Source organism: Lutra lutra, chromosome 1 (assembly GCF_902655055.1).
Source record: "Lutra lutra chromosome 1, mLutLut1.2, whole genome shotgun sequence".
NCBI classification, from domain to species: domain Eukaryota; kingdom Metazoa; phylum Chordata; class Mammalia; order Carnivora; family Mustelidae; genus Lutra; species Lutra lutra.
The window spans coordinates 108,243,850-108,264,986 of NC_062278.1; the positions used below are offsets into that span (position 1 = coordinate 108,243,850).

At 51.8% G+C, this 21,137-nt stretch overlaps 2 protein-coding genes across 4 annotated transcripts; both read left to right on the forward strand.

The window, feature by feature from the left end:
* Window positions 1-542: 542 nt before the first annotated feature.
* On the forward strand, window positions 543-9,711 carry AP2M1 (adaptor related protein complex 2 subunit mu 1). 2 transcript variants are annotated; one of them, XM_047731798.1, is made up of 12 exons: window positions 543-665; window positions 2,706-2,822; window positions 4,668-4,933; window positions 5,686-5,768; window positions 6,176-6,181; window positions 6,378-6,513; window positions 6,610-6,751; window positions 7,251-7,370; window positions 7,476-7,611; window positions 7,703-7,800; window positions 8,287-8,398; window positions 9,059-9,711. In XM_047731798.1, exons 2-12 carry the CDS (start codon window positions 2,749-2,751, stop codon window positions 9,191-9,193), a joined length of 1,308 nt encoding a protein of 435 aa, XP_047587754.1. In that variant the 5' UTR covers window positions 543-665; window positions 2,706-2,748; the 3' UTR covers window positions 9,194-9,711. The 2 variants fall into 2 exon arrangements, with proteins under 2 accessions (XP_047587754.1, XP_047587756.1); XM_047731800.1 differs by lacking the exon at window positions 6,176-6,181.
* A 2,115-nt stretch (window positions 9,712-11,826) lies between these two features.
* On the forward strand, window positions 11,827-19,029 carry ABCF3 (ATP binding cassette subfamily F member 3). 2 transcript variants are annotated; one of them, XM_047731792.1, is made up of 21 exons: window positions 11,827-11,983; window positions 12,213-12,360; window positions 12,501-12,580; window positions 13,090-13,136; window positions 13,329-13,426; window positions 13,528-13,650; window positions 13,818-14,084; window positions 14,401-14,481; window positions 14,571-14,630; window positions 14,729-14,785; window positions 14,896-14,918; window positions 15,022-15,077; window positions 15,193-15,393; window positions 15,491-15,567; window positions 16,867-16,911; window positions 16,990-17,122; window positions 17,679-17,767; window positions 17,861-17,952; window positions 18,138-18,270; window positions 18,396-18,483; window positions 18,571-19,029. In XM_047731792.1, the coding sequence occupies exons 1-21, from the start codon at window positions 11,911-11,913 to the stop codon at window positions 18,727-18,729; spliced, it is 2,130 nt and encodes a 709-aa protein (XP_047587748.1). In that variant the 5' UTR covers window positions 11,827-11,910; the 3' UTR covers window positions 18,730-19,029. The 2 variants fall into 2 exon arrangements, with proteins under 2 accessions (XP_047587748.1, XP_047587750.1); XM_047731794.1 differs by lacking the exons at window positions 12,213-12,360; window positions 12,501-12,580; window positions 13,090-13,136; window positions 13,329-13,426; window positions 13,528-13,650 and having other exon boundaries at window positions 11,878-11,983.
* Window positions 19,030-21,137: the final 2,108 nt, after the last annotated feature.

The window sequence follows — 21,137 nt, forward strand, 5'->3', positions numbered from 1 at the left end:
GGGCCCATGTCCGGAACAAGTATTTGATGAAAAACTCTTGAGAGAATCAGAGGTGGTGTTAGAAAGCAGGAAATTCAGTACAAACATTTCTGCCAAGTCGTGTGTGTGTGTGTGTGTGTGTGTGTGTGTGTGTGTGTGTGTGTGTGTGTGTGTAAAGTGAGCACAGCCAGTCCTCGGACTCCTGAGACAGAAAAGGCCTGCAGCAATCTAAGGCTTAACAGATGGGCTTCAACAAATGGCATTAATCCTCTGAAGCTGTCTTAAACACTGAAATAGGAACAGGAGGGATTGCAGACTACAATTCCCAGAATGCTCAGCGGGGAAGATAAAGTCAGTGGAGCGGCATATGACGGGATGTGTATTTCGTGAAAGGCTGGATAAGGCCCCTCCTATCCCTACTCATAGCACTCCTACCCCGCCGAAGCCTGTCGGTAGTTGTAGTTTTACTGAACCTAGAAAGCTTAAAACTGCAAAGAGAAGGTCGAAGGGCCTGACGGGGTATGTAGTCGGCGCGTCCGCTGGACGCGCACGCGCAACTGTGTTCGGGGCGGGGCCGCGGCACTGCGGTGAAAGCCGAGGCAGCGGGCTGGCGAGCAGGGGGCGGGCGGACATCTTGGGATCTGGAGAGTGGCCGGGCGGGCGGAGCAGGGGGCCGCAGACACCAGGTAAGCTCCGGATCTGGCCAAGGGTGAGGGAGAACGCCTACCTCGCTGCCCAGCTTTGCCTTTCCCTGAGCTGCGCTACGCGGAAAGCTGCCCACACCAGGGAGTGGCTTCAGCCTTCAGATCGAGAGGGAGCTGACGGCGGGGCGGGGGCGCCCGGGGCGCGGTTGCAGGACGGGCAAGGAGCGGCGCCCTCCACCTGACCCGTCCGGCGCCTCCCGGGAGAGGGAGACTTACTGGAATCCTCTCAGAGTGGGGACGCCGCACGACGCCCCCCTACCCGGGATCGTGACAACCCTCCTGCTCTTTTGCGCCTCCTCTTCTCAGCGCAAGGACAATTCCCCGTCCCCTAGGACAGTGACACCCCCTTGTGCCGCCTCCCTGGACTGTGACAAGCTTCCCACCCTGCGGCACCCCCTCCCCCCAGTTGAGTGACACCCCGCGGCTCTTCTTCCTCAGGCCTGTGACAGCCCCCGCACCCCCGTGGAGCCATTTTTTTCCCGCGATGTCTTCCTCCCCAGGGAGAAAAGCCCACCACTCGCTCATGCCTCTACGCTTGAACCCCAAAGCAGGTCACGCAGCCCCAACTTTCCCTTATTCACCACTGTCAGGCTCTCCGTGCTGTTTTTCCTCTTCAAAGGCTTGACCTTTGCCACACTGGAAACTCCTTCGTCCAGATGTAACGCTGCCCCACCCCCCACCCCGGGCCTTTGCTGCTGCAGCCTCACCTGAAGTAGACCGCCCCGCTGTTTCTACCAGTCTTTCCCCTTAACTCAGTATTCCCTTCTTGTCCCGGGCCTCACCTCTGCTCCTGTGGTGCTCGGAGGTCCCTACCACTTGATTGATACCTGTGAACTTGCTTCTTTGCCCAGGGCTCTACCTCCATTTTGCATTTCTTCTCTCAGCCTCTTTGGGACGAGGGGTGGAATGTATCCACCACCTTGAGAGCCTCTCACTGAGTTTTGGAGACCCTGATGGCCAAAGTAATTGGTTTTATTTTCCAGTTTAGAAAAGTCTGCTAAACTCTCTCTGCCCTGTAAAATTAATACCAGAGCTAATTCAGGAAATCTAGAATTAAATTAACCTTTTTTCTTCTTGCAAACACTCTAAGTTAGTTTGACCCAAATAATTTGGATAATTCACGTATTCCACTCCTTGCTTGTAGGTACTCAGGCCAGAAATGAGTTATGTCATGGGTCTGGAATCATAGAATTTCAGCTGGGTTGATCTCTTCATTTTATGAACCTGTACCCCTACCCCCTTATTTTTATTGCATTTGGGAGCTGAGAGGGATCCGCCCTTTTTGAAAGGGAGGTGGTTAAAAATAACTAATAAGCTTGGGTCATTGAAGTGTAGCCTGCCAGGGCTGGGGCCTTTCTACTCTGCTCTTTTGCCTGCTTATCTGACTGCCTGGGATTGGTTGGAGCCACACTCCTGGGTTGGAGTCAGGGCCTAAGGCCTCCCTTCTCTTCTTCCCACGCCCTGCACACCCTTTCCTGGAATGTTTAGACTTCTGTGAATTAGAGAGCCGCAGGTTCAGGCCCTGCTGTCCTCTCAGAAGGGTAGTGGAGCCTGAGAGACCAGGTATTCCTAAAGCTGTGCCTGGGGGCCCCAGGCCTGAACCAAGTGGAGTAATTCCTACCGCCATTCCTGCAGCCGCAGGCAGGCCTTCACAGTGACTCACCGGCTAGAGTCTGAGTGAGAGTCTGCACAGGAAGGGGCCAAAAAGGATCCGTGCTGAGCTCAGCACTGTGAAGAGGGGGAGGGGGCTACTCTTTGGGCTCAGCCCCAGAAAAGGGAGGATCAAAATGGCCTTAGAATCCTGGGCCCAAGTCCCTCTCCATTTGTTTTCTCCTTTCCAGTGTCAGATAAACAGGAACTGAAGCCTGGCTAAGGGGAGGGGCATGCCTGGGGAGGACTTCAGGGTCACTTACTGGAGGGTTGAGTCAGGAAAAAAAGCCCAGCTAGTGACCTGCACAGCCCCACAGGGGATGTTGGCAGAGGTTCTCAGGCCTTCCCTTACCCTGCCTCCGCCTGTCCTAGGTCTGTTCTCAGAGCGATGGGCCTTGGAGACTGAGCTGCCGCCATGATTGGAGGCTTATTCATCTATAATCACAAGGGGGAGGTGCTCATCTCCCGGGTCTACCGAGATGACATCGGGTGAGTCCCCTGGCTGAACCAGCTGTGCCCCCACCCTTCATCCCTCCTTCCCAGCATGCAAGAGCAGGTCCGTTCCTACCAGAGTCTTGACTTTGGCCACCCCACCCCTTGCTGCATCCTAGAAGCTCCGCTAATAAAGCCTGGTTCCCATTAAGTCTGGTGGTATTGGCCTGGCAATAGGTGGGACCTGTGGAATCGTGGGCCTCCACAGTCTTAGGAACTCCTGCCCTTCCTGCCTTCTGTTTCCCTTAGTGACAGACCTAGTTGCTGGAGATGAGTGCTTTTGCCCTGGCAAATTAATTCCTCCTTTGAGGGGATGGGAGATCTTTCTCCAGGGGGTAAAGTTAATGGCCAGGTGAGTGGTACTAGTCCATATAAGTCTCAGAAGCCCTTCACATGGTGAAAGCCTTCGCTGAATTCTTCTGAAAGCCTCTGCAGTCTGCCAGATCCGCTCCCACTCCCTTTCTTGGGAGGAGGCAGGCTGCTGACTCAGCTGTTTTCAATTCCTCTGGGCCACTTCTAGAAGAGAGGTTGTGAGCACACCTCAGGGTCACTGAGGGATGGGCAGGGAGGCCATGCAGCCCTTTCTGGCCTATCAGTAGACCTGGAAGAGCTCCTTGTTCTGGGTCCCTCAGACCTTAACAAGGAGGCACAGATGGCCTTCTCATTCTGCCCCACCCTGCATGCCACTGTTCTTTCCTCAGTGAGGGGACACATCCTAGCCTCAGCAGCTCTAATGAAATTAGGCTCCTCTGGTTTGTGCTGCCCTGTTTTTCTTCCTTTAAGAGCTTAGGACAGATAGTTACAGAATGGGCCTACTGAAGTACCCTAGCTCCTTGGCTCCCAGCTCCATGGCTAATGGGCTGGCCTGGCCTTTGTGGCTGTTTGTCCATTGGCTGGTGGTGGGCATGAACTAGAGTTGTGGGAGTGCCTGGCTTCCCTGAACCTGGCTGGCTGTACCCATCCGCACCCTCTCCTGCCCTGGATGAACCTGCTTAAGCCAGGGCACATACTGTCTTGCGTGCCTTGCTCTGCTTTCCGCCCCTTGCCTATTGCTCGTCTGCTTCCACCTCATGGTGTGTGCTGCCTGCCCCAGTGTGTTGTGTGTCTAATCCTCTCTCTCGTTGCTGTCACTCTCCTCTTCTTGCTGGCGTCATTTCTCTCATCCCATCTCATTGGCTGCCGTAGCAATAGGTAAGCAGCCTATCAAGCTGCCACCCAGGCACAGGTGGGTGGGGGGCCCTGCCCCCCATCATTGTTTTCTTCATCTGTTTTCATTCCCTGAACTCGTCCTGGAATTGAACCCTGGACAGGAATGAATGGCCCAGCTCCATGGCCCCTTGGTGCCTTTTCCTCGGTAGATTAGAACCTTCTCTGAAGTCATGCTGGCTTTGTCTCACTTCTGGAAGAGCCAGGCCTCCCCACTGGTTGGATCACAAGTGGGAGAACTGAAGAAGGAGCAGGGTATCTTTCTAATTTGGGCCTGGAGCCTACTGAGAAACTAGAGAGGTGGCAGCTGGGAAATTGGGGCCAGGTCTGGGAGTAAGGAATATACCTCCTTAAGCCTAATGGACTTCACTTTATTAGCGGTATGCCTGTCCTGTCATTCCCACCTGATTTCCCTATCTCTGGTGGCTTTCAGACACCAGCTCTGCTCTGGCCCTACTCCCGTGCCTCTGCTGGGAGCCACAAGGGAACTGCCCCAGCGGTTTAGGCGTTGGCTTCAGAGTACATGTCAGACTTAAACAGTGAAGGGGGGAAAGGTTGTTAACAGCTGTGGTTAACATCCCCATGGAGTGAGGTTTGACGGGGTGCTGAGCAGCCCCTGTGTACCCTTTTCCTCAGGAGGAATGCAGTGGATGCCTTTCGGGTCAATGTTATCCACGCCCGGCAGCAGGTGCGGAGCCCCGTCACCAACATCGCTCGCACCAGTTTCTTCCATGTTAAGCGGTCCAACATCTGGTTGGCAGCTGTCACCAAGCAGAATGTCAATGCTGCCATGGTCTTCGAATTCCTCTATAAGATGTGTGACGTAATGGCTGCCTACTTTGGCAAGATCAGCGAAGAGAACATCAAGAACAATTTTGTGCTCATATATGAGCTGCTGGATGGTGAGGCTGGCAGGGTGGTGGGCCTAGGGTGGGGATGGACCTGATGGGGCCTAGTCTGGAGGTAGGGAGCATGTGTGAGGTTCCCTCCAGTGTCCTGTGAACTTACTTTCTTTCCTGTCTGGTCTTTTAAGCCCTGAGAAAGCCAGTCTAAATTCAGCCTTAAAGGCTGCTCTGAAGTAGAACACAGAAATAGGCTAGTGAGTAGAGGTGGGGAAAGGGGGTGGGGACCAAAAGATATTTCAGGGGACTAGGAATCTAACTGGGGGGCTTTTAGCTGGGCCTCCTGCAGTTAAGCACATTTCCCTCTTACCTTTGTGGTTTGGGCCTTAGTTCACCGAGTGTCCTTCCAGCTTTCTGTCTCAACAGCTACCTCAGAGCCTATAGGACAGTGAGATATTACCGACTTCTGGGGTTGCATTATCTCTGTTCCTCTGTAGGGTATGATTAAAGGGAACAGAGTCTTTCCATCTTCCCAGAGTCTGTTTTCTAAGGTCTCAGCGCTTCTTGATCTCTCACACACTGGCCATGAGATTCTTCTGATTTTCTCTGTGAAAAAAATCTGATGTTTTAAGTATGTTTTCTTATGGAGCACAAATCCCACAGTAAATGCTACAAAGCCAGAGGACATTGCTGCAGATGATCCCATGGTCTTCTAGAGCTGTGCTGGCCAGATATGTCCAGGCCAGGGGAGGGACTGGACTGAAGGCGCCTTCAGTTTTTTCCAGGGGGTGATGGTTCCCTTCCTTTTGCAGAGATCCTGGACTTTGGCTATCCACAGAATTCAGAGACAGGCGCACTGAAAACCTTCATCACCCAGCAGGGTATCAAGAGCCAGGTACTCAGTGGGATAACCACAGCAAGGGTGGGGCCCATCTACCTTGAGCATCCCCCTCACAGCCTTGTCCCAGATGACTCAAGAGCCCGCCTCTGACAGGAAGTGCTGGCTTGAGCCCTCTACCGTGATTGCAGGCCTATTTTGCCTCATGTGGCCCTCCACCCTAGGAGCAGCCGACTCAGCATCTCAGTTACTGGGAATACACTTCAAGCAGTTTCCTTCTGCACTGGGGGAAGGAAGGGTGTGGGCTGCCCTGGAGGCCTGGTATTCCTCAGAAGGGGAGAGCGTGGGCCCTCCTCTGGGGTCCAGATCTTATAGCTGCCTTCTCCTCCTTTTCTGCCTGCCTCTTCCCGTCTGTGCTCCCCTACTGCTTCCTGCGGGCATCACATTGGCCCTTTGGCCTCCAGCATCAGGTAAGCAGTTCCCTCAGCTTCACCTTTACAGCTTTCTTCAGGTCCTGCCACATGGAGCTCATGGGGATGATGAGTTATTGGCAGCGTGGGGGGACTGGAAGGGAGGGGGGATGAAAGTAGAGTGGGGATAGAGACAGGGTTATTGAAGGTGGAGAGGAATGAGGCCATTCGTGTTTTTCTCTGTCACCCCATGTAGACAAAGGAAGAGCAATCGCAGATCACCAGCCAGGTGACCGGGCAGATCGGCTGGCGGCGGGAGGGCATCAAGTACCGCCGGAATGAGCTCTTCTTGGACGTGCTAGAGAGTGTGAACCTCCTCATGTCCCCCCAGGGTGAGAGCCCACTTGCAATGAGCTGGAGGGGCAGGGACAGGGCAGCACTTTTGTCCTAACTCACATGTTCCCATGTGTCTGTCTATCTGTCACCAGGGCAGGTGCTGAGCGCCCATGTGTCAGGCCGGGTGGTGATGAAGAGCTACCTGAGTGGCATGCCTGAGTGCAAGTTTGGGATGAACGACAAGATTGTCATTGAGAAGCAAGGCAAAGGCACAGCTGATGAAACCAGCAAGAGGTGCCTGAGCGGGATTGCTGGTGGGAGAGGGTGGACCTTCGAGGGCTGAGCGGGGCTTGGTCTATCACAGATTCCTTCAGGATACCATTTCTGCAGTAATGCAGACTCCCTCTTCCCAAGGGTATGCTTGCCTGGTTCCTCTTGACATCTGTGCTTACGAGAGATGAGAAGATTGTCCTCATCCTACTTCAAGAGTAGAACCCTTTGTTTGATCCCCAGGGCTGAGACTCTTCTATACGTATTGATGGCCTCCCATTGTGCCTGAAATCTCTGGGTCCCAAGCAACAGAGTTCTCCAGAGATGAGCTTGCAAAGCGCCCACTTTCCGTAAATCCGCACCAGGGACCCCTGAGTCAGAAAGCTGCATTCTCGTAGCTTTCCAGTCGTAGTGCAGGCCTCATCCAGGATGTGGCAGCCTTTGGGGGTGGGATAGCCTCCCAGCCAACCCTCTCCTGCCACTCTCCTGTAACAACGAGGAGACCTTCTGCCCCTGCTTGCAGTGGGAAGCAATCAATTGCCATCGATGACTGCACGTTCCACCAGTGTGTGCGACTCAGCAAGTTTGACTCTGAACGCAGCATCAGCTTCATCCCACCTGATGGAGAATTTGAGCTAATGAGGTGCCACTGGGGTGTGAGGAGGCAGGGGGTGTAGCTGGCCAAGAGAAATGGGGGGAGGGAGGAGGACAGGCTCTGCTGTGCCAACCTTGCTCTCAACCCCTAAAGGTATCGTACCACCAAGGACATCATCCTTCCTTTCCGGGTGATCCCACTAGTGAGAGAAGTGGGACGCACCAAGCTGGAGGTCAAGGTGGTCATCAAGTCCAATTTCAAGCCCTCATTACTGGCTCAGAAGATTGAGGTGAGAACAAGGGACTTGGGGAGGAAGCAGCACTGTCTCTGGGTATAAAAGCAGCTGATGTCAGGGCTTGACAGAGCTCCCTCACTTGTAGGTGAGGATCCCAACCCCACTGAACACAAGTGGGGTACAGGTGATCTGCATGAAGGGGAAGGCCAAGTACAAGGCCAGCGAGAACGCCATTGTGTGGAAGTGAGTCTCCTTCATGAGGCCGCTATAGGTCTCAAGATGTCTTGTACCCCCTTTTAAGTTTTACCTTCATTTCCTTGAGCGAGAGAGAGAGTGGGTGTGTTGTGTGTGTGGGGGGGTGTGCCTGTCTTTTTCCAGGAGCCTCTGCTTATGCTGTCACCCCTATACCTCTGTGTGAAAGTGTACACGCCCGCATTTGAGTGCATGCATGCGTTTATTGGAATGCTTCCATGTTTTCCCCTGGAATATTTCTGTGAACTAGCAGGGGATAGCATGCTTGTGTATTTAAGCTAAAACTGCAGCCCACAGTGCTAAAGGAATAGCAGGCCCAAGGTTCCATTCCAGTGCTTAGCAGGGTCTTCCCCATACTGGCACCTCCCACATGCTCCTCAGTTTCCTTGTCTGTACCCCTCCAAAAAGGCACCCTCCACCTTAAAACTCCTCCAAGCTATCAGGGGCACTTGCTGCTTACTGCCCCTCTGTTCCCAGGATCAAGCGCATGGCAGGCATGAAGGAATCACAGATCAGCGCTGAGATTGAACTTCTGCCCACCAATGACAAGAAGAAATGGGCTCGACCCCCCATTTCCATGAACTTTGAGGTATGGCAAAGGAGAGGCCTTAGAGCCATGGGTGTGCTAAGAAAGATCTTAGGATTGTTCAGGTCAAATTCTGCACTTTACTACCTGCAGATGAGACCTAGGGAGGGGAAATGATTTAATTCATAGACCCATTCCTTCCCCCTTCAGACCTCTTACTAGAAATTGCTATCCACACTGACAAAAATCTTTGACTTCTAAAGCTTGTCATAAAAACAATTTTTGGAAAAATTTAGATTGAATGCCAAATAAAACACAAAGTTTATCTACAGACAGGAGAATGGGCTGACTTTGCTTTATGCATGTTAGACATAAAATTTTCTCCACCTTATTTTTTAAGCCCATATTATTGAGCAGGATCAGTGTGTTCTACAGTGGGTCTTTGGTTGCTGCCACCTGCTGATTAAAGGAATTGAATCAAGTTATCACAGGCAGGGCCTGATTTCAAACCTAAGTGGTTATTCTAAGTTACTCTTGGATATGCTTTCTTCTTTAGTAACCTCTTAAGAAGACCCTTCTTAAGCTTCCCCCAGCTTCTTTCAGGACCCCAATCATTCAGACACCTGTAGTAGAGATGAAGTAGGTCAGGGCTACAGAACTTTGCAGAGGAGAGTAGCTGTGAGAGGAAGACCACATCCCTAACTGGAGCTGTCCCTTACCCAGGTGCCATTCGCACCCTCTGGCCTCAAGGTGCGCTACTTGAAGGTGTTTGAACCGAAGCTGAACTACAGCGACCATGATGTCATCAAATGGGTGCGCTACATTGGCCGCAGTGGCATTTATGAGACCCGCTGCTAGCTGCCTAGTAGCAGCTAGCCTGCCTCCCCACCCACCCTTTTCCGTGGGTCTGGGTGCCCTGGGCCACCACACTTCAGTGTCTCCTCCCTCCTGCTTTGCTGCCTTCCCTTTGCACCAGCCCCTGAGTCTAGGTCTGGACCAACCACATTGCGAGCGGGACTGGTGGAGCAGTCCCTGGGCTCCCTGGGCTCCCTGGGCTCCCTGGGCTCCCTGGGCTCCCTGGGCTCCCTGGGCAGGGTGGTTTCTAGGGCTCCTACTTCACCATTCATCTGTCTGCCCTGGCCCATGCCAGGCTTTCTGTTCTGTGACCAAAGCCAGGTGGGCTCCCTTTCCTCCCCTCCCCTGTGGCCACATCTCTCTGGAGTGGGAAGGTTGGCTGCCCCTCACCTCGGAGCTCCCCCAAAGGCCAGTAACGGATCCCCAGCCCTCAATCCCTACTCTGCTTTGGGATAGTGTGAGCTTCATTTTGTACACGTGTGACTTTGTCCAGTTATAAACCCAATAAACTGTAGAGCGGAGTTGCTAAGTGTTAATGCGGACAGCTCGATGGGGAGGGGGACTGATGGGATTGCTCTTCCCAAACCTCATGCTGCCTGCGTGAGTAGAATTTTATATTCTGAACTGTCTTAAGGCTTTTGTGTTGTGCCAATTGTTAGGCCCTTCAAGGTTATCCAAGCCCTTATCCTGACTGGTGTTACCTCAGGTCTCCTGTCTCCCCAAAACACAACCTCAAGGGCAAGCAGCTCCACCTGATCCCAATTTCCTGAGGGTAGAGATTCTTTCCCTAGTTCAGTTTTAGCTTTAGGCAGGTATTTTCTAATTAGCAGGGATTAAGCAAGGTTTACATTTGGATTTTCCCTCCATCCCAAGCAACTGACCTCAGTTCTCCTCTACCCAATTACCCAGGCTTCCCAAACATTGGTGAGTGGATGATAAAAGGGATTCTCTTTTCTATAACCTCCCCTCTCCAAAGAATCTTGTGATGAGCTTGTCCTTGAGGGGAGTATTCCATACCTTGCTGGCGTGTTGGAGCAAATACAAGCAAATTTGCCCTCATCATCTTTCCCTTGTTTGACTTCAGCCATTTTAAACCTAAAAAATCTATCAGAGAAAATTTCAAATACAAGTATCAAAATATAATAAACTCACATGTCCTATCATTCATTCAACTTTAACAATTATCAACTCATGGCCAGTTCCTTAGTATTTCATGATTTGCGTTCATACTTAATCCAAGAGTCCTGTGGAATTTTTTACAACGTGTATCTAGATCTAAACAAGGTCCATTGTGGTCAGTGAATGCTATTTATTTATTTGTTTGTTTGAGAGAGGGGCAGGAGAGTGGGGAAGAGCAGAGGGAGAGGGAGAGAATCTTAATCAGGCTCCTCCCCCAGCATAGAGCACAATACAGGACTCGGTCTCATGACCCTGAGATCACCACCTGAGATGAAATCAAGAGTCCAGCATTTAACCAACTGAGCCACTCAGGCACCCCTCACTTTTAAAATCCTATAAACCACAGGTTCTCTCTCAGCTCTTGCAATGTTCTCAAAGAAGCCATCATTTGTAGTTTACCCATCAAAATTCCTTTCCATCTGTTGCCTATAAAGTGTTAGATCTAGTAGCTTAGCTTTTCAAACTTTTTTTTTTTTTTTTAAGTTTTATTTAAGTAGTTTCTACACCCAACGTGGGGCTCAAACTTGGGACCCTGAATATCAAGAGTTCCATCCATGCTCCTCTGATTGAGCCAGTCAGATGCCCCAGCTTTTTAAACTAAATAGTTGGATTGATCCTTCTTAATGGCAAAAGGATAATGTATCTTAGGTGAAAATCTTAGAGCTAGGTTGGAAGAATATTCACGTTAAATGTAAAGCCATAACATCATTTGGGGAAGATTCCTAACTTCTAGAGGGAATCCATGGAAGTAGCTTTATACACTCGTTTGGTGAGCTTCCTGGTGCAAAGAAGTCTGTTTTGGGTGTGTAAGTAGGGAATAAATAGTGAATTTGCACTGGCCAACCTCATTTTCTAGCCCTTTGGTGGTGGCTTGTACCCCCGGGTGATGTTAGGATTGGGTGAGCACAATTCGCAGAGGTCTCCTGATCTGTCAGAGGTGAGAGAACGGAAGCTGGCCACCTGGCGAATACTAGAAGCTCATAGGCCCTGGGGACCAGAACAAAACCCATGGGCCTCAGAACTGTGCAGGGGGTCTTCTGAGAACCCAAGGACCAAGCATGAGTCAGCAAAGCTCTAGGTGGCCTCCAAAATGGACCCGGCTGGGCGTGCTGACACAGAAGCGCCTAAAGGAGCCCGTGTGCTTTATCAACTGCCCGTCTCTTGGGAGGTTCCCACCCGCGGGACCATAAGTGAATCGCGTCCTGATAAGCCGCGGGCTGCCCCGCACCCCGCAGCGAACGCCTCTCGGAGCTCCAGCTCCCAGAAGGCAGCGAGAACCGCACATGTGGCGAGTTTTTCAGCGGAAACGGCGTTGCGCAAGCGCAGAGAGAGAAGCTAGAGCGTAGGCTCTGAGCGGCGCTTGCGCACGGTTCCTCCAGCCCCGTTCACCCGGTCCACTGGGTTCCGGGCACTCCGCGCGTTTCTTACGTCACCACTACGCATGCGCTTTGGAAGGAGGGGTGAGCTTTTGGGAGACCAGCAGGAGGCGCGTCTTGGCTCGGGTCTAACGGCGCCTGCGCGGACGGGAGCCCGACTGGAACATGGCGACTTGCGCTGAAATCCTGCGGAGCGAGTTCCCCGAAATTGACGGACAGGTCTTCGACTACGTGACGGGTGAGTCGAACGGAATTTGCGCGCTGGGGAGGCCAAAATGAAAGTCACTGGGAGAAAGGCTAAGGGAGGGCAATGTCGGGGACCGCTGCTAGGCCTCTCCTCTGCGTGACCTCTTGTCCCGAGGGCCGGTTAGGTCTGGAGCCCGGAGTGGGGCCGTGTTTCGGGGACTAAAACTGCTTGTATGTCTACCCTACCCGTTATCTTCCTCGACCTGCCACGCCCGGCCCAGGCGTCTTGCACAGCGGCAGCGCGGACTTCGAGTCTGTGGATGACCTGGTGGAAGCGGTGGGGGAACTGTTGCAGGAGGTGTCCGGGGACAGCAAGGATGACGCGGGCATCAGGGCTGTGTGCCAGCGCATGTACAACACTCTGCGCCTGTACGTGCCAGGGTAGGGGGATTCGTGGGGACGATGGGAAGGCGGACGGTAAGGAGACAAGACGTAAGGGAAGAAGGTCTGATGGCCATAGAGGTTTTTCTTCAATTCCTAATTCTGCGCTTTCTGTTCCTACCCTCAAGGGATGAGCCACAGACCCAGGGAAACAGCCAGGTGCTACTAGACGCCCCCATCCAGTTGTCAAAGATAACAGAAAACTACGGTGAGAGAGGGAAGATTGAACTAGCTGCTCTCTGCCCTTGTCTGAGCCTCCCCCCACTCCCCAGCCAGCCAGCCCCTGGAGCCCAAGACTACTGGCACCCCTTTTCAAAAGAATGAGGATGTAGAAGCTATTTGGTGTCTTTACTGAGGGCAGAAGAGGTCGTTGATGAAGGGAATGGGGTTGGAGAATTTTCCAAGCTCTTAGGTAGGGTAGGAAGCTTATGGGCCTTGGAGCTGGACAGACTTAGGTTTACTTACCAATTTTGTGGCTTTTTAATCAACTGCGTGAGCTTGTAGGAGTTGCTTATCTGCCTCAGTCTCTGTATTCTTAATCTGGGAATTGTTTTTGTTTTTGTTTTGGATTGAAATATGGGGAGGATGATAGCTATTTCCGGAATTGTAAGGTTTTCCTTTAAATGTCTTTGTCTGTGTCTGGTTCATATTAGTTACTCAAAATGTTAGTTTCCCTTCCCTCAGGGAGAAGGTGACTGCTTTTCTTATCGCTTACAGACTGTGGCACCAAACTTCCAGGACTGCTAAAGAGGGAACAGTCCTCGGTGAGGAGGAGGAAAAAAGGGAGGGACCATGTCTATAGTGGGGATGGAAGTTGACTGTCTTTAAATATTGGAGGATTTTTCCGGGGGTTTCTGATTATGTCTTTCACTGAAAGGGTAATTTAAGATGTTCTTTCTGGGGCTCCTTTCTGAGCCTACCAGCCAAGGCTGAAATGATTGTGTTTGGACCTTTAGACAGTGAATGCAAAGAAGCTAGAGAAGGCTGAGGCTCGACTGAAGGCAAAGCAGGAGAAGCGCTCAGAGAAGGACACACTCAAGACCAGCACTCCTCTGTGAGTTTAGCAAGAAGTGCTGAGAAGAGAACAGAGCAGTCCGTATTGGGATGGAAGGGTGGCTGGGAGTGCTAAAAGCCATTCGTTTCTCTCTTTGGAAGAGTCTTGGAAGAGGCATCAGCCAGCCAGGCAGGCAGCAGAAAGGAGAGTCGGTTGGAATCATCTGGCAAGAACAAATCGTATGATGTGCGAATTGAGAACTTTGATGTGTCTTTTGGCGATAGGTGAGGGAGTGGCAGTGGGGAGGGGTGACGCTTTTCTTTTTCCAATTAAAGGAGAATTTGGACAGATGAAATGGGGCTTAAAATAACATTGGTTTTTTTGTGGCTAAATTTGTTGTATACCTGTCTCTAGAGCAGCACCCTTTGTCTTCTCCCTACTACCCCTGCAGGGTACTGCTGGCTGGAGCAGATGTGAACCTGGCATGGGGCCGCCGCTATGGGCTGGTGGGTCGAAATGGGCTGGGGAAGACGACACTCCTGAAGATGTTGGCCACTCGGAGCCTGCGAGTTCCAGCCCACATTTCCCTGCTGCACGTGGAGCAGGAGGTTGCTGGAGATGACACGCCTGCCCTGCAGAGTGTGCTAGAGAGTGACACTATGAGAGAGGACCTTCTACAGAGGGAGCGGGAGCTCAGCGCCCAGATTGCCACTGGCAGGTAAGGGCTACAGATGGGGAATGACCGGCAGCCATGGTTCTTCAGAGAGTGCCTGTCATAGGGCCACAGTCTGTAACTGGCACTCTCATCCTAGTAATCAGCAGAGCTTAGAACCTGACACTGTGGAGCTATAACGCCCTGTTCCTTCCACACTGCCCACTGCCCTCACGGACTTGAGCAGGTGCTTTCTGTAGTGCGTTCCTGTCCTGGCAACAAGACAGTGAGCGGCCTGCTCTCCAGCTGCATAGAGTACAGGGCATTCCACCTAGAATGCCCCCATTTGGGCTGAGTGCTCTTCCTCCCATTCCCACTCCAGGGCAGAGGGCTCAGAAGCTGCACAGTTGGCGGAAGTATATGCCAAACTGGAGGAGATTGAGGCAGACAAGGCACCCGCCAGGTATTTAAAATTCCCCTTCCCTCCTTTAGATTTCACCTTTCCCTTCTGTCACCTGTTTCAAGCAGGTTCTAAAATTTCTTCACTTCTAGGGCATCAGTCATTCTTGCTGGGCTTGGCTTTACCCCTAAAATGCAGCAGCAGCCCACCCGGTAAGTGGCCCTTGCCATTCTTGCCTATCAGCACTGTTGACTCTGCCTCTGCCTCTCTTGGTAAATATCTACCCTTGATGTGATCTCTGTTCCTTTAGGGAGTTCTCAGGTGGCTGGAGGATGAGACTGGCCCTGGCCCGGGCTCTGTTTGCTAGGTGAGTCTCCAGGGCCTGTGTACAGATACTGTGGAGGATGGGGCTTGGTTCTTGGGAGGTCATGAGCTGCTGACCTAAAACCTTAAGGCTTACATTCTTCTTTTCTATAGGCCAGATCTTCTGCTGTTAGATGGTGAGTTTGAAAGGGGGAACCCTGACTTTGGGGTAGGGATAGATGGCAACATCCAGGTTCTATAGCTCTTCAATCCCAAATATGTCCGCCCCCACCTTTCCAGAACCCACAAACATGCTGGATGTAAGGGCCATCCTGTGGCTGGAGAATTACCTGCAAGTGAGTGCCTACAGATGTTAGAGTAGGTCCAGGGGAGGTCTGCCTCTAAGACACTTGGGGGGTTGGAAGCTGACTGCTCTCCCAAACTGGGCCTGCCATCCTGTGACCCCCTCAGACATGGCCCTCTACAATCCTGGTCGTCTCCCACGACCGCAACTTCCTGAATGCCATAGCCACAGACATCATCCACCTGCACAGCCAGCGACTAGATGGATACCGGGGAGACTTTGAGACCTTCATCAAGAGCAAGCAGGAGCGGCTGCTTAACCAGCAGCGGGAGTATGAGGCACAGCAGCAGTATCGCCAGCATATCCAGGTGTGGGGACAGGCAGGGCTGGGGGCCCCATCCCATGGGTGTCAGAGTCTGCAGGAGTGAGGGAACCTGACCAGTGCCTACGCTCATGTCCCCACAGGTTTTCATTGACCGATTTCGCTACAATGCCAACAGAGCCTCTCAAGTGCAGAGTAAACTTAAAATGCTGGAGAAGCTGTGAGTACAGTGCCCTTGACCGGGCTGTGACTGCTGGTCTCTTAATTTCTGCCCTCATTTTGCCGGCCATCCCTTGCCCTCCCATTCTAGTCTCCCCTTTTCTAGAAACCAGCCTTAGTCTCCTTTCCAACAGGAAAACAGAGTGTTTTACATTGCTGTTGGGAATTAGTCTTGCTCTCCACAGGCCTAGCCAACCCCTAATTTATTTTCTCTAATCTGTTTGCTTATCCTGGACATTTTATATAAATGGAATCCTATAACGTGATGTTTTGTGTCTGACTTATTTCATCTAGCGTAGTGTTGGTGAGGTGCTTTCATGCTGTAGCGTGTATCTGTACTTCCTTTTTACGGTCAGGTAATATGTCATTGGAAGGACATACAGCATTTTGTCCATTGCCTCATCAGTCAAGAGATATTGGAAGTTTCCTCTTTTTTGGCTCTTATGACTAACAGTGCTCTGAACATTTGTGTACAAGTTTATATATGGACATAGGTTTTCTGTTTTCTGGGGTATGTACCTCGGAGTGGAATTGCTAGGCTACAAGATAATTCTATGTTTAACTTTTTTCTTTTTTTTAAGATTTTTATTTGTTTGACAGACAGAGATCACAAGTAGGCAGAGAGGCAGGCAGAGAGAGAGGAGGAAGCAGGCTCCCTGTGGAGCAGAGAGCCCGATGTGGGGCTTGATCCCAGGACCCTGGGATTATGACCTGAGCTGAAGGCAGAGGCTTTAACCCACTGAGCCACCCAGGCTCCCCTATGTTTAACTTTTTGAGGAACTACCAAACTGTTCTCTAAAGCAGCCAGACCATTTTGGATTTCTCCCAGCAATGTACGCGGGTTCCAATTTCTCCACATCCTTGCCAACACTTATTATCTGTCTTTTTAATTTTAGCCAGCCTAGTGGGCGTGAGTGATATTTTACTGTAGTTTTGATTTGCATTTCTTTAATGACTAATGATGTGGAACACTGGGGGCTTAATCTGAAAACAACCTTTCTAGAGGTGCTGGTGGGGGGAGCACAAGGAGGGGAGTCTAAAATCAAAGGCTTAGGTTTTTGTGACATTGAAATATTTATCACAGTGTCTTAACTGGTAGGCCAAAAACCTACAAAAAGGATAACCCTATTTTTCAACATACAGTGAACTAGAAGAAGGTACTCTAAAATAAGAATATAGTCTGGATGGTGGGAGTACAAGCTTTTTCTAAGTTTTCTCTGAACATACATTACTTGTGTAATAAGAACAAATACAGTTAGTTTTTAAAGCCATAAATCTAGTCTGCCCCCTCTCTCCTCAGACCAGAGCTGAAACCTGTGGACAAGGAGTTGGAGGTGGTGATGAAGTGAGTGCTGGGCCGAGAGGCTGGTGGGGAGCTCGTGTTTCTGGCTGCTCCCGTGTTCCTTACCACCTCCTCCTGCAGGTTCCCGGATGGGTTTGAGAAGTTCTCACCGCCAATTCTGCAACTAGATGAGGTGGATTTCTACTATGATCCTAAGAATGTCATCTTCAGTCGCCTCTCCGTCTCTGCTGATCTTGAGTCCCGCATTTGTGTGGTATGGTTGCTGTTCCTCTGTTTCGTGAGCTGAGACTCTCCCACCCCAGCACGTGGTATGGATTGACCCGGGTCCTCCGGCGGCAAAGGGAAGTGGTATGCAGGAGCAGGAGTTGACCAGGGCCAAGGACTTTGCTCTACTTCCCTGCTCTACTTCCCTGCAGAGCTAGAAAGCCTGGCTGGTGGTACTTTATGAATACGTAGAGCAAGACTTTATCTTCCTAGTCTCAGATCTGAGTTTCCTCAGACCACAGAGCAGTGAGGAGATAGCATGGGCTTCAGGGTCAGATATCCAGTCTTGACTCTGCCGAGTGGTAGCTCGGTTACTGCATGGAGATAGCAGCTGCCTTACTTGGTTCTTGGGAGGGTTAAACCCCATGCTCTTAGTAGGTATTCAGCTGTCAGTTTCCTTTATGACTTCACTAGTTCCTTCATTTATATAGATCCTTAATATTATTTTATTGGTTGTTGGAGTCATTGGTCAAAACCAATGCTCATCTTTGCTTTTGTGTTCTGCCCATGACAACTCTTCAGCATTCTCGTGGTTCTTTTGACAGGTTGGGGAGAACGGGGCTGGGAAGTCTACCATGCTGAAGCTGCTCATGGGGGACCTGGCACCTGTTCGGGGCATCAGACATGCTCACAGGTAAAGCCCCTCAGTCCCCGGCGACTCTGTAGCTGCACTCCTTTATGGGCATTGCCTTCCACCCTGTCTTTCCACCTTTGTTTCTGCCTGTAGGAATCTGAAGATTGGCTACTTCAGCCAGCACCACGTGGAGCAGCTGGACCTGAATGTCAGCGCAGTGGAACTGCTGGCCCGCAGGTTTCCCGGTACTGTAGGGACTCGAGTGGAGGAAAGAGGGGACCCCTACAGCTAGGCCTGCCTTGGGGTGGGGTGCTGAGCAGCGAACCCTGAGTCTAGGTATAAGGACATGGGCATTGAGGTAAGGCTGAGGGGTGGGTGATGGGAGGGAGTTGGCTCAAGAACCCACTTGATGGCGTGAGGACTGTTCCAGGGCGGCCTGAGGAGGAGTATCGTCACCAGCTCGGCCGGTATGGCATCTCTGGAGAACTGGCCGTGCGTCCTGTTGCCAGCTTGTCCGGAGGCCAGAAGAGCCGGGTAGCCTTTGCTCAGATGACCATGCCCTGGTGAGCTCTGGCCTTCTCCTCTCCCCATCTTGCGTAGTGGGAAATGTTTGTCTTGTCTCTGTATCGGGGAGTTCATTTTCTTCCAAGCCCTGTAACTGCCTGCCTCCCTGGGCACTGCCTTCCAGCCCCAACTTCTACATTCTGGATGAGCCGACAAACCACCTGGATATGGAGACGATTGAGGCTCTGGGCCGTGCTCTCAACAATTTCAGGGTGAGTGTGCCTTCAGGCTCCCCACCTCTCCCCGGGCCCCAGCACCGCTAAGGTGCCCCTGAGTGCCCCCGGCCTTGTGTCTTTCAGGGTGGCGTGATTTTGGTGTCCCACGACGAGCGCTTCATCCGGCTGGTGTGCCGGGAGTTGTGGGTGTGTGAAGGCGGCAGCGTCACCCGGGTCGAGGGGGGGTTTGACCAGTACCGCGCCCTTCTCCAGGAACAGTTCCGCCGTGAGGGCTTCCTCTAGGGCCACAGGCTGTGAGGACTTTGCCCAGGATGTGGACTGGACTCTCAGACCCCTGGGCCACCATGTAGGCGACCATCTCCAGGCCACGGACTTCCCCCAGCTTTGGGGACAGCCTTATTTCCAAATCTCCTTTTGACTGGAGCGTCCTCTGCACAACCCAGGGAGCCCCATCTAAGTGTCTGTGAGGACTGGGCTTCAAGGGAAAGGGCAGGAGGTGCCCTCTGGTTATAGATCTGCCCTACTGCCCCAGCTCTGACTGGGCCCCAAGTGGCTGCTGTGTAAATTAAATCTACCCCTGCATCTCCCTGGCCTCATGTGTGCTGCTCCCCGGCAGGGCTGTAGCGCTTCTCTGCTGCGGGCTGGGGGCTCTGGGGTTTGGGGTGTTTGTAACACTTGTATCAGTCACGCAGATGAAGCCCGTGGCAGCACGAGTCTTGTCTCTGGAAGGAGACGTCATTAAAGCCGCCAGGGCTCCGAGGTCACCTGCCTGACGTTGGGTGGGCCGAGCTGGTGGAATGAAGGATAACACAGTACATCACTGGGCTGCTGGTTGCCGCAGCCCAGGCACAGCCTTAGCTGAAGGCTTGCTTTCTGCTGCCTCAGCCCCACACCTCGTGGGAATGAACTGATGCTGTAACCTGACAAATCATGGTTTGTCAGTTGCTTAGTCCAGTGGTCTCTGATATAGGCTCCCCCTGCTTCTTTGGTCTAGACCCTTAGATGGAGCTGAAGAGAAACCAAGAAACTGTCTTTGTCCCCATTTTGCTTGGGTGATTTCATGTTCTTTCTTTTCCCTCAAACCATGTAGAAGGGGCCTGGGAAGTAAGAGAATTGAGAATGGGGTCGAATGGGAAGAAACAGCACTTTGTCTTTCAATGAAGCGATCTCAGAGAGGAGATGCTTAACAGAGGTTGTATGACTTATAAATACTGTTTCTTGAGGACTTAGCCACTCTCTGTAATTGTTGGAAGACACTAAAATAGGAACTTTGTGTTCCTGAAAGACAGTGGAGAAACCAGAGTCCACAGAAGGAGCTGGCTGGCCTCTGGAGAATTGAGAGTTCGACCTAGGAATCTAAGCCCCTGAGGCTATTCTGGTGTGTAGATAGTTGGGGGAAAGAACCTGTTTTGGAAAAAAGGAGAATAAAGACGGGAAGGTTCCGTTACCTACAGAGCAGGAGCTGATGGCCACAGGAACCTGGCCAAAGGGCCGCTCAGCCAGCCAGCCACCTCAGCCTCCATCCTCTCAGACATCTGGCCATGTCTGTGGCCAGGCGCACCCTCAAAGTCCTGAGGGCCTTCTCCCAGCCCCCTCCAAACTCCCAGCCTTAGGCCTGCAGGTGGGCCAGTCGGGGGACACATGGGTAGGCTCCACACCTGCCTGTTTGCAAGGCTCTCAGGCTTTTCACCCCGCAGTAACTTGTGAATCCCTTTAGGAGTCCTCAACTCCCCAGCAAGTGAAAATGCAGCTGAAGGGTCCTGTGGCAGAGCATCTGCTTTGGAGGTGGCTTTGTGTACAGAAAACACAGGCCTTGGAGTTGGGCCTGAGATCAAGTCCCAGCTGCCAGCATTAGCTGGGTAACCACAGCAAATAGCTGAACCTTTTTGAACACTTGCCTCCCTGGTCTCTTGATAGGATACTTGTGAGGATTAGCTGCAAGCATATAATACACAAGTGCTCAAAGTGATTCGTGGGTGACCAGTTTATGATTTGAAGACTATGAGAAAAGAGGTAAATTTTCTCTTGAGTGACTCCAGAGGTAAACTGGTTTGGGCTCAAAGGAAGGAAGACTTTAAATACCTCAGGCTGCTTTCGGAGAGTGAGTTTCCCGTCTCAGATTGCTCAGCTCTGCCAGGCCCTAGAGAAGGGCTCTTGGGTAGGAGGAACACAATATAGCCTCTGGGTTAGCTTCCAATTTTATGATTCCATGGGAGAAACATGAAGAGTTTTTATAAATGACAGTACAAGCCTATGTGGCCAGACTTCGGAAAGGTGGGACGAATGAACTGCAGCAGCTGAGAAAGATCCCACAATAAATGGGTAAAGTAAACTTCTGGAAGTTAGGGGAGGGTGGATGGCAGAAGCTGGTTGTCTTGAGGATGGAAAATGTGGACAAAGTCACCCAGCTCCATCCCAGAGAGCATGGGACAGGGAGGAGAGAGGAAGGCGACATAAAAGACTGCCCATGATCACTCCAGGTAGCCCATCATGGCATCTATGGAGACCCTATCCCCAGCCACTGGGAAGCTGATCTTCCACGGCTGCTGGAGATGGAGCTGCCCTGCCTATGTCAAGTTGTTAGACCAATCCCAAGCTGCCGGGGTTGAGACTGCCTCAATTTGCAGGGTCTTCATTGAAATCCTGGCCTCCCTGATTTTGCTGGCCCTCCCACTCTCACCGATGCCTTC